Source organism: Lineus longissimus, chromosome 19 (genome assembly GCF_910592395.1).
Source record: "Lineus longissimus chromosome 19, tnLinLong1.2, whole genome shotgun sequence".
NCBI lineage: Eukaryota > Metazoa > Nemertea > Pilidiophora > Heteronemertea > Lineidae > Lineus > Lineus longissimus.
The window spans coordinates 919,560-932,020 of record NC_088326.1 but is presented as its reverse complement, the minus strand read 5'-3'; the positions used below and the strand labels follow the sequence as shown (position 1 = coordinate 932,020).

The following is a 12,461-nucleotide window of genomic DNA, read 5'->3' as shown; positions in this document are numbered from 1 at the left end:
GCACGTTTCTTAACTGCAATGACTATTGATCACAAATTAAGTACACATGTACCCCTTGGTCAGGTGATCCCAGGTACCGAAGTTTGGTGCGATCTGATTTGCCGTTTGGCCTCCAGGGAGGGGGCCAAATCCTAAATTCTTCAAAATGCCATTATTCCTAGTAATGACTTGCCCGATTGGCACCAATTTTATATCATAGGTACATCTAATTCTAACAACCATTCAATTAGGTATAGGCAGCTGCCAAGACAAAGCTGAGGAAAGTGTGAATCTGCACTAATTAGTAGAAACAATGGTCATCTTTCCATGATCGTCACTGAATAAATATTTTCTCAATTGTGGAATAAATCATACCTGTGCAATCGTCTTTTCTTTCTCTTGTTCATTGATACCCCATTTATATATTTATTCCATGTGAAACAGCAAAAAAAGCCATTTGAAAATGACCCGTTTCAGCCGGATAGGCCTTGTGCAGGCCTAAATCCGCATCAGATTTGACGCCGGTTTGGCACTGATTCTAAAATTTTGTAAAGCGCTGGCTTGGAATATCTCTATATAAAATGTATTGGCTACCATATTCTAGCATGTCCGACGAGCTTTCACCACATACCACATTGTCCGGGGGTTGGATATGAAGAAAGTTGAAAAATTAAATATTTTATAAAAACTCGAAATTCAACAGCAAAATAAGCATAGACCCCATTAAAATAATAAAGGAGAACTAGGTATCAAAATGTTCATTATGATCCCTAGATTTGGTATTTATTCAGTTATTCCCGGCGCCTTTGATTCCAAGGTAGCGCCGGACCATTGAAACTGGGGTACACTGCGAGACTGTGGTCAAAATGGCGTCGAGTGAACCGGGAGATCGCTAATGATCGCTGGTTTCAATTTTTTCACGGCCAAATTCAAGCATTCTGGAAACATAGTCTGCTAGATATATGAATAAGTATTCAACACAGCAAGGATTCTGAGTTATATATCGCTAGGATGACTTTAGACAACCTCTTTAAACAGCAGTGTTCGTTTGCGACCGGTGACATACTTCTCTGGTTACGTTTTGAGTTTGGTCACGTGACGAAATAAACTTGCCTGATAGGTGGAAAGGCTCACAGACATGTAAACATTAGCACGTGGCTTTGTTGATGGATTTCTTTTCATGCTTTGAAGTGATTTTAGTAGTGTTTCTGAGATGGATTTCTTAATTGAATACAATAAAGACAGCATGGATTTTGAAATAATTTATTTCAGTTCTCATATACACAAAGTGATGGCCTATTGTTACCAATGTTTTGGCCATTACATTACAACGCACTTGTCCAGACCCCTACCTAGTACTAGTAGACTTCTGGAGCCGTATTTTTTCTCCTTAATTACCTGGGTGCCGCCGAAGATTTCTTCTACTGTATTTGGTTTAGCAATACCTCTGCTAAATTTGATGTCTGTGGTCATGGGCTAAAGTGTTATTTGGGGGGGGGGGCGTGCACCCCAAAAGTGATATTTTGAAGATGAAATTGTTAATAACTCCTTTCCTAGTCTAGATAGGGCAAAATGGACTACTCCAGTGGATTCAGCAGCCCATTTTACCTTAAGATAGAAATTTTCAGCCTATTTGAATGAAAATTAAAAATTTTCATTTTTTGTCATTTTTCGGCGTTTTGCTCCCGCGGTGCAAAATAGTGGCTCGGGACCATTTTTGGGTCCAATATCTTTCTTTAGGGCCTTTTCTAGGCTGTCAAAAAAAATGGGGCTACTGTGGGGGCCAATGTCAGTTGATATATGGAAGGAAAAGCCTGTAACACACCTAGAAGTTATTCTATGGGGGGTTCTAAATGGCTCCAGAGCAAAGTTGGTCTTCGGCAGCAATGGCCGAGGCTAAGTAAATTGCGTTCTAAAAAGGTCAATAATTTCAAAATTAGTGAAGTCACAGGCGTTTCCTTGCATTTATCCATACTAGGCAGTAGGTACGCCATGTTAAAGAAGATTCAGTGGTGTAGAAAGCTTAGTTTTTGATATATGGGGGGTCAAAAACCACTTTTTTGCTGTTTCCGAGGAGGGGGGGTACCCAAAATCCTGTAACCGGCCATATTTCAGAAACTACTTGAGATAATCAGTTGAAATTTTCAGGGTGTTTTTATCTTGGCAAAAGAAAATATTTGATACCAAAATCATGTGTTTTTATTCAATTTGAAAATTTGCTTGCCTATACCTAATTCAATGTGTCACCCGGGTCTTCTTTGATTTGACCTACTTTTCAAGGTCACAGAGGTCGAATGTACTGTAAATTGGCCATTTTGGGGAAATTGTATTTGCTTGGACCTACATCAAACCTAACACTACATGACACAATACCATGCTCTTTATCCATCTTTCCTCCACATGAGGTGAGCACAATGGCCCTGGCCATTTCATGTTCATTGACACACTACATTAACATTGGGGAAGATTGAATACACCTAATTACCTTTCTGTAGTATTACAACTTAAGCCTTCCTCAAGTACCAGTAATGTGTGTTGAGGCCTGGTTTGTTTTTAATGCTTCTTTAATTTCAGCTTTGCATTTGAAAGAAATAACTACAAACACCTACCTGGTAGCGTGGTGTTTCCTTTCAAGTTTATATGATATTCAGGGTGTAATTTCATGATCTAAGGACAAGGGTCGGGGATTTGGCTGGTTGGAATTTACATGCTCATTGATCATGCTTCTCAAAAGGGACTCTCAATTCATACCCTTGAAATACCTGGCCTCTCTGTACCCGGGCAACCTCACCACAACAAGGCCGAATTCCCGAGAACATTAACAATAGCAAACAACATTTTATACCTCCTACAGACAACATAGCGTTGGCCTTGTGTATTGTAGTACAAGCTCAACTAATTGCCTTCACAGTTGCAAAGGCCTGCTACCTTATTTCACGCAACTTTGCCTGGGTCTTGTGCACTCTGGAGCCCATACCAGGTCTGCAGCTCACATCACATTCACCGTGTTCTAACCTCTGATATTTCTGAGCTGGAAGCCGTCCAAAGAGGGTAGTTGTAAAACAAGAAACACAGAAACGAAACAGAAACACAGAAACGCAGAAACGAAACGCAGAAACGAAAATCAAACGGGTTTTCATAAAAGTTGGAATCAAGCGGCACACCGATACTTTCCTTGCCCAATCCGTTGTTATTGTCGTTTAAAAGTAAAATCTGAGGTTGGTGGGTTGCGGCCAGCCGGAATGCAATAGAGTTGTTGAGGGGATACATGGAGCAACTTGGGGGGGGGGGGGGGCGGCACGATATGGGTGAAGTCTTTTGAGGTGGTGGTGTAGTACTTTGGTAGGTTCGATTCGATTCCTACAGCATGTTATTTTAAATGAAGGTGCAGTGCAACATCTTGCCTTGTAGTGTTCAATTTACATGAAGTACCAGGATCATCCTACAAATCCCGTCTGATGCAGCACTAAATGCAAGGTACGGTACCAGTACATGGGTGAATCATTTCGACGTTATGTGAGACGTGAGAGACCAATTTTGGCGACTAGAATAGAGTAAAGTGTGGGGGGGGGGGGGCGGGCACTAGACTTGGACTTGGAGTAACTCAATCTTGCCTGCCCAGCTGCTGCCTTTAAATAGTCCCTTTAAATATCTGTTTATGTTAATGAGGTTGCAGTAGGGAAGTTCAGCCTAGTGTCGTGCACAGGCCATGGAATGTACAAAAGAACAGGACTCGCTATTCGAAGGACTATTTTCTATTTACGCCGTGTAGTACATACATGTAGTGTATTGGCACGATCAAGGCCGGATGCTGCCAATCTGCGCACACGTTGATGAGGCTAAAAGGGGTATTGGGAAATGAGCATTCCTCCTTCCATTCCGACTGAATACCAGTTTTAGTTACACCCGCGTTCGCGGCCACAACCATGGCAACAAGATGGAGTCTGCAGACCAGAATTCGCCACAAGACTGGTTTCTGCGTTTCGTTTCTGTGTTTCTGTGTTTCTGTTTCGTTTCTGTGTTTCTTGTTTTACAACTACCCGTCCAAAGATATGAAGTAGGAATAGACGCAGATCATTACTGTGACGTCATTCCTTGAGTGTTTTGAACAGATCACGTGCAAAAAACATTACAGTTTTCGCAATGCTGGGGAGTTTCCAATTTGATTCTTGGTTTTCAGCTCAAGAATTGGAAGCTGTAGAATAATCCTCAGGTGAACTTTCCCGTAGGTTTCTGTAACAATAAACAAAGAACTAAAATGAGTTAATAACCATTTACCCATTATGTCCAAAGTTAGCAGGTGGTTTTTGAGTAATAGTCAAAAAAGCATAAAAATTCGCCAAAATGTCCACAGTTTCCCCGTCGTGAACCTCCTTTCTGTTTGAAGGACACTATTTGATTCAGGAACGCAGAACAACTTTCTGGGGTGGTCTCCCCTCATGAGCCCCTTCTCCTCTATCTCTCCCCCACACCTGCTCGAAATCTAAATATACCCTTCCATCTTTTACCTGGCAAGGCCAGATGTCGGCATTTCATGGTTTATGGTTTGTTTTGACGGAACTGGTTTGGAGGAAGTGTTACATTACGAGGTTGGGAGTTGGGGGGGGGGGGGGGGGGGCCGAAACAGCAAAATAAACTGTGTTGACCGGTTTAGGGGTACCTGTAGTGTAAGTGTAGGAAAGGCCTCTTCTACCTAATATGCGTATGTCCTAAAAACACACTGACACAGTATTCTTGCTGAAATAGTAACAGATCTGTAAAATGAACAAGAAATTATCTACTGGCCCCAAGACGGAGAATTGTCTACCCACTGCCAGACAACATGTTTGTGATGTGTTCCTCAGCCCCCACACGAGGGGGTTTCCCGTTACACCATTCCATTACTACCTGATCTTTTCCATGAATACAGGCAGAATTTCATTGCTCTTTTACAGTTTTTTCAGGTTTTACCTAATCGTTGAATTTCAGATCCAAAAAGGCAACATGTCTGAAGTATGACGTGGACACAGTCATTTCCATCGGAGGAACCACTTTTGAATAACAATTTTGATGGCGAACATCCCTATTCCCAAATGAAATTGTGATGATAGTCTCGGCTGCAGTTCTTGACATGCATTCGTTGATCATCCGTTACTGATACTGATAAATTGATGCATGTGGAGCAAAAAATCATGTGTGGCCCTTCCCCGACCGCCCTCAACCAGATCTCGCCTGCTATCAGTTCAAAAAGTCATCATCTTATGTGCTTTCTTTTCTAAGAAACGGTTATTTCTGGCACGGGCGCCTTGACTGGGACTACAACAGTCCGGCAGGTCGGTATGTGCGGGAAAATTGTCGGCCCCTACATGTAAGTAGCGCGCCTGTGGCCGACTTCAGAAGTAAATGTCTGCAGCGCTGTGCACATTCACTTCTCAAGCCGACTGAAAGGAACGCATGTTGTCGCGTTATAAATAGTTCATCACAACATTGGCTACTTGCTTGGAATGCTGGGAAAATCTCAAGATGTGTATTCTAGAATTTTCGTTGTTGTCCTTTTGTTTTTGCGTTTTCTTTCCTGCATATTTCTATCATTGTTTATGGCTTTCATAGGTTCGTCTGAATTTTACTTGTGCATTTTGGAAGAGTCACCATCCCCACCACATCTCTCCAACTGTAAGCTGAATCACTTTTTGTACAACTTTGAAACTTTAGGGCACTCTCAACCCTCACAGTGACATCATTAATAAATATGATCAAAATTCTAGTACTTTAACGAGAACCAATTTGAATATTTGATGCGTTTTGGTTGTTTGGCTGAAAGATTTCATTTGTGAAAAAAAATTTTCGGGAAGTTTGAAAAAAGCTTGAAAATTAATTTCAAAGATAAAAATTTTCAGTTTCTTCAATCTGTCTCCATCTTCTCATCTTGAGGTTTTCCCTATGCATCTACCGCCTCCGCTTTAACCTTGACCTCCAGAGTTGAACGCCAGACTAACCTGTATACAGTGCCCCCTTTGTTTCAGCCATGAGTTTACAAGTAGTTAGTGTGCTACCGTTCTCATGTTGTAGACGCCTACTCTTTATGCTCCGTCATGACGCTGTTACTTTGCTGTCAGAATGGTAGTTTGTCGTTCGTACGTTGCCAGTTCATCAGATCAATCTCGGCCAACTTTCAAAATTGGAAAGAAATGAAAATTCATGGTATTCACACCATGTTTCAATACAATTCTTGAGAAAAATGATAAAATTGGAAGATTATTTTGAAGCTATATTTATGTTTAGAGACTGAAGTTGAATGGCTTTGATGGAGTGTAATCAGGTGGCGCCATCTAACAGAGAACGGAGCAAAGCATGAATCGTTCTGAAAACACTTGCATTGACTGACCGAGTTTGCATTTTTTCTGTTTACTTTAAAGAAAAACAAAGTATTTTTATCACGGCCGATTAGACTGGGATGATAATTCTTCGGCTGGGAGATATGTACGGGATAATTGCAAGTCTCTGCGGGTAAGTGACTGGATTGGCATGGTGCAATCTCTAGGGGCAGGGACGGGAGAATCCAACGGTTGCTGGGGGAGAATAGTGACAGTTATCAGTAATAATCAACAGTACTTCATTTTCTAGTTCCGTTGATTTGAAAGTCAAAAGCAACCTTTGGATTCGATAATTTCACTTTAACAAAACACGCCATGGATTTGGCCGACAATTTCAAAATTCATACGGAGGGCTGTATCATCTGCTGTCTATTGGCACTGCTGCTTGCTGCCAGGGTATCTTATCAAAATCAGCAATTCCTTTCTTTTTCTAAAAAGTTAGCATTGCTACCTACAGGGCGTCTCGGAATATTGCCATTCTGAGATGTTCTGTAGTCCACAAGTTTCACTATTTAACCGTTTTTAGTTTGTTAGCACTTCACCAGTTATTCAGATACGCGCCAAACTGCATGATCACTTGAAGTCTTTGATTGCATTCGTCTTGAGATTGTGGTGAATGTGTGGTCGTCATTTTCCCCACACTAATAAGTGGTGATGTTTGCTTGTGTGTGTCCCTCCAAGTTTATATAACCACCTCGGCTAAGTGAAAAACACATTCCAAAGAACCAAGGCGAAACAAAACTTGAATATCTTAAGTCCATGCAACAGTGTTTTTTTCCTCCCCAAGAACTCAGTGTGCTGTCCTGACTTTCATGCATGACTTCAGACTACCCGGTGACATTCCAGCTTTGCAAATATTTGTAAAAAGAACGCAAACTTGCATGTTTTAAGCTTATTTCAGACCCTATTGTCTCTTGTGTTCATTGGTTTTCATGTTCTAAAGAAACAAACAGGGTTGGATTCGTCAAAACAAGTCATTAACAAATGTCTATTTGCACTGGAGGAACTGACACTGCTGGAGAGTTGAACTTGCTATCACATGAGGGAGAGGCCGACCGGAGGCTCAGACCTACCAACGAGGACACTTTTGGAGTATTGATACTCCTTTTGGTCAACGTTAAGGAAAATAAGCCTTGACGATTAGACAGAGGGAGCGCGAGGGAGGCCAGAACTAAGTTTCTGCGGAATTGCACTTTATAAAAAACTCATTGTCAAACTCTTACTCATTACGATATCTTCCTTCGACTCACCGTCCATCGTTTTCTTCCAGCGCTACATGTTGGGTGACACGCAGGAACATCGCGAGCTATTTGACCTTGTCGAACGAATGTTAGAGTACGATCCAACGCAGCGAATCACATTCGAAGACGTCTTAAAGCATCCGTTCTTCGACGCGCTTCCAGCCCACCAGCGATGTGATGAAGAGGAGTCAAAAAACGTAAATCGTGAGCGCTCGCACAGCTTAAGTAGATAGTTCATAGAGCTGTAGATGGCATATGTGAATATTGAAAATTGTGATATTGGTTCGAAGGACTCGCCCTGTCTCTGATTGGTTTAAATGGAGTGATTCTTTGACGTGATTGGTCGATAAAGATTCTTTGAAATGATTGGTCTCTATAGATGTCTGCTGATAATTCACGATTTTCAATTCTGTGACTTTATCGTCGTGAAATCAGGACAGGGACGAGGTTGAGGCGATACGATTGTAGGGCGGGCGCTCACGTATTTAGTGACACTTTTGATATGATTGTACAGAAAATTCTTAATTGTCCAAAGATTTGAAAATATTACAAACCTGGGATTTTCACCTGTTGTTTATTTCGCAGAATATCTTGACGGTTGCGTTGATGTTAGATGTTGAGTGGAGATTATGAGAGGACAAATTCAAATCACGTTGCCTTGAATAACTTGCTGGAGGTGTGCAAATATGCTTGATTTACAGTGTAGAGGGGGTCATTGCCAAAACTACTACCTGTTGATACCCCAAAAAGACTTTGTTGTGAAAATGAGTTGTAGAACATCAATGGTGGTTGAATCCCCGGGTTTGATTTATTCAGTTATTGATTGAGATTTAAGGAATATAGATGAATGTAGTAAGAGTCTTATTCTCACGTAATTTATGATATTTAGAAAAGTTTAAGTGCTGGCGAAAGTTTCCACAGAAGTTTTATTCAGAGGCTCAATATATGGGGCCAGCATCTGTTGATTTCAACTTTAGAATAGATGTGATGTTGGAACATCAAAGGCTGACCCCATAAGGACCATTTTGTTTCCCTACGAGGAAGGTCTCCCACTTGGAGCGCTGGCAAATTTTGGTCTCTGACGCTGTTCAGAATAGTCGGATGTTGCCATGATTGGTTCAAGAGCCTTTGCATGAAAGTTCTGGGGACAGATGTTGAAGTTGATGCCATGAAAATAAAAACGGTTTATGAAGTGTTGCTGTGAGTTGGGATCAATATCCTCATACTAGGGAGGGATAACACTTGAAGTGGTCTAATCATTGAATATATGGGCTTAGATATTGCAGTTTATAAGCAACAAAATTTGTACATAAAACTGTTTGTAGACTTTGGGAATTTGCGCAGAACAATCTTTGAAAACAGTAACTTTGTTTGTTTAAATCAAGTGCAAATGGTCGAAATGCAGCAAAATTCGCCTGAATTCTGTTGAGAGCAAGATCATTTTTTTCCGTTGACAGACTTTCTAACGCATTTTGCCTTTTGAGGAGTACACGACCTCAATTTGGAGATGGTACCAAAATTCATCAATTTGGGATTGGTCCATTTTGATGAAGTTTAAGCACAGCTTTGACAGTACCTTCTCAGTCCAGCATGTTATTTGAAAATGTAAATAGTTCTACTAATATTAATGTTTTACTTGTTTCAAAAAGAACATTTCTTCATCTGGAATTTCGGACAAGTTTGCCGGCTGGGTACTTGTCATAAAAGTACCAGGTCTTTTGTCATTAGCTTGCCTGGGCTGTGGTCATTTCCATGCCCAGACAGTCGTCATACATTTTGTAATTAGGGCATCGCATCCTGCCAAGTTTGTACTGCCTACGATCTTTCTAACCCTGATAGAAAACTTGATATTTGGTTTGTTTGTTCAATCGTTCATTGCTTGATTTGTTCAGTTGCCAAGGCGTCCAAACTAAGCGTCTATGCATTTTCCAATGTTTCTGGGCCTGTGGTCCACAACTGCTTAATTTCTTCGCTGTATTTCATCAGAAGTGTCCATGGGAAAGAGTGAATACATTTTACATCTTTCTCCAAACTGATTTTCTTTCCTGTGTACCTGGGTAATCAACAGATTTTGGGATGTACATTTATGAAATAATTGATCCTGAATGAAAATTTGACAATGAAAGTACATTTATGATATCGGACATTGTACAAGTACATTGAGTCAGAATGATAAAACTGTCTGACCTCAAAATGTACATTTGTGAATGATTTTGTCAAACAAATTTAATCAATACTAAAATTGAGTGATTAGATATGAAATTTCCAAATTGCATTAAGATTGGTAGGTATCGTTTCTGTGCTTTTTCATGTTCATGTAAATAAAGTGCATTTAATTAACCCTTGATAGATCGGGGACAACTTAACAATCACCACAGCATCCAGTTACAGTCGTAGAGCCTAAATTTGTACATCATGGTGCACACTTGAAATGTAAACGAAGATTGAGCCTTGTCCATACACGACGTTAGAAACCAACAAACAATTTGGGTTATAGTTTGGTTAACCCGACGTCTTGTGGAGAGCAATAATATGATGAACTTTTCTTCAAAGGTTGCATCAAATTCTTCAGTATTTGACAGAATTAAAAGAATTAACATCATCTGCTTAACCTCATGATGATTTTAAGTTGGTGAGAGTTGTTGTCCTCGATACCTCTTGGCTTATCATCAGTACCTCTCGGTTCATTGAGCAGTCTATCGCTAGCTGTAGCATGTTGCAAATATGTACAATAAACTACTTTTAAACATGAAAAAAGGCGTCTGTTGTCTTTCGTGATGTCTGTCCTCGATGGTCTTGTCAGAAGAAGGCTCTAAGTCTAAGATATATGGAGGGTTTGGAAATTCAGTTGAAGAGAAAGGACACTTCTGGTGAAATATACAAGGAAAAAGGCTCTGTGCCACCTTATCGGCAAATGCAGTGTCTCTGTAACATGGTTGTTCTTGAGACAAGCCAATACTCTGTCGCCTTGAAATGCCTGGTTGTACAATCTTGGAGACGCTTGTCAACAGTTTTAGAGACACTGGTTGTACCTGGTGTTTCCTCCCTTTCTAGTGTGATGATGAGACGTATTCATGTGTCTACATATAACGTGTGTCCATATCAATGGTTTGCTTCGAAGCTTGTCTTTCATTATCTTGTCTTGAAACCAGCGTCCTTGACCCAATTGGTGTATTGGAGACATCACAGTGCCTGGCACAACCTCCCAAATGGAGACGCTTTCAGTACCAAAAGAATGAGAGACGTACCATACACTGACTCAAAATCTTGAAACTGATTTGAATAAACTATATCTCCCCAAAGCACTTTGAAAAGTTTGAAAAAAGCTTGTGGTTTTGACGATAATTATGTCCAAAATATCATTTTTTCGATATTCTGCTATTATCACCAAACCAGCAACAATGTACAAATTTCACTAATACCGGCACTCAGTTTTTGGACCAATGTTGCATCAACCAAAATTTCAACTCGATACTTTGAAGCGTTCGCGAATGCTGACCACTTCAAAAATACCTTGTATCCAGGTTATTGTGTTTTTATACCCTAAGTAGTGCTGCTCATTTGACAGCGTGTAAAACCTGGATCCAAGGCTTATTTTTCAACTTTTAGCTGAATTTTGCCCAGATTTTAGAAAACCATGAAGCAGTGGGAATTTTCTGCTAAATTTTGGCAAGCAGTACCTTTGGAAGGTGACCAAGAGGCCAAAACACGTTTTGTTCGATTGAGATAATTACAAGGTATCACCTTTAGCCAAATATCACGAAATGCGAAAAACTAAATTCATTGATTCCCCATATGAAAATCCTGGAATTTCTCGATGGCTTTTGGTAGGTCTGATAACACTTTGTCAAATGATATCAAAAATGTTTAGAAATTGTTTTAAAAAATCGTGATATTTTGACTTTTGTTCGAAACTGCAGTCTCATGATACTCAATGGGTTAATCAGATTTTTCACTCCTGATCTCAAAACAGGATGGTGGTTCATATACCTAACCATGGAATTTAGAAAAATTTTAAAACGGCCAACGGTTTTGATATTAGGGTCAAAATATCGTTTTTCGATATAAGGCAATTCTCATGAAACTAGCGATGATATCGAAATTTTAGCGACTAAAATGGAATGTTCTTCTCTCTCTCTTGAGATCCCGAGCATTTTCGACTTCATATCATTTATCGTTTGCGAATGCTGACCCCCCTCTAAAACAGTGTTTTTTACCTCGTCCCAGGCCTTAGGTGTTTTTAAAACCTATCCATTGGTGTACATTGTAAAATATTTTTGACCTGGATCCAAGGTAAAAACTGAAATTTCAAACATCTCATCCAAAAAAATGCCCAAATTTTGACTATGTCTGGAAAACCACTTTCCAGTGGGAATATTGAGCTGAAATTTTGCGTGCAGGCTACTAGGACATCAACAAGTCCATTAGCGGTAGTTTCGTTTTGATCCGACCTGCCGTTACAAAGCGTAAATGTAGTTTGGTTCAAGAATAAAAGAGGGCAGCACTGTAGACATAGACTTGGTTCACCCTGGTTGACCTGAGCATCATGTAAACCTTGTATGTAACTTACAATTTATACATTTGGTTTATTGGCCAAGTTAGGGTGAAATAGGGCAAAATTGTACTCTATGGTGCTACACCCCTTTCAGATGACGCCTGGGTAGATCTGTAACAACAACACCCTTGAGGAGATACTCGTCCTTTGCAGACTTATAGGCACAGAATATGTCGTACTACTATTTTTCTGAGTTGTGTCTGTTGCATCGTCCTCATGTGTAGGACTTTATAAAACTTGCAGAAAGATTACGCTTCTCTTCTCGAGGCTGTGGTATTTGGAGGCGACCTCTTTAGGATGCATCCTCCTTTAGCTGCGGTGAATAAAGATGTC

At 40.3% G+C, this 12,461-nt stretch overlaps 1 protein-coding gene across 4 annotated transcripts in view; it reads left to right on the top strand.

The window, feature by feature from the left end:
- The window catches only part of LOC135503478 (dual specificity protein kinase CLK2-like), a 28,705-nt gene extending 16,245 nt beyond the window's left edge, over positions 1-12,460 (top strand). For 2 of the 4 annotated variants that reach the window (XM_064797075.1, XM_064797079.1), the window contains 2 exons: positions 6,375-6,465; positions 7,603-12,460. In XM_064797075.1, the coding sequence (XP_064653145.1) occupies positions 6,375-6,465; positions 7,603-7,806 (295 nt within the window). In that variant the 3' untranslated portion in view covers positions 7,807-12,460. Of the gene's footprint in view, positions 1-5,238; positions 5,327-6,374; positions 6,466-7,602 lie in introns of all 4 variants that reach the window. The other 2 variants (XM_064797078.1, XM_064797076.1) reach the window with 2 other exon arrangements.
- Position 12,461: the final 1 nt, after the last annotated feature.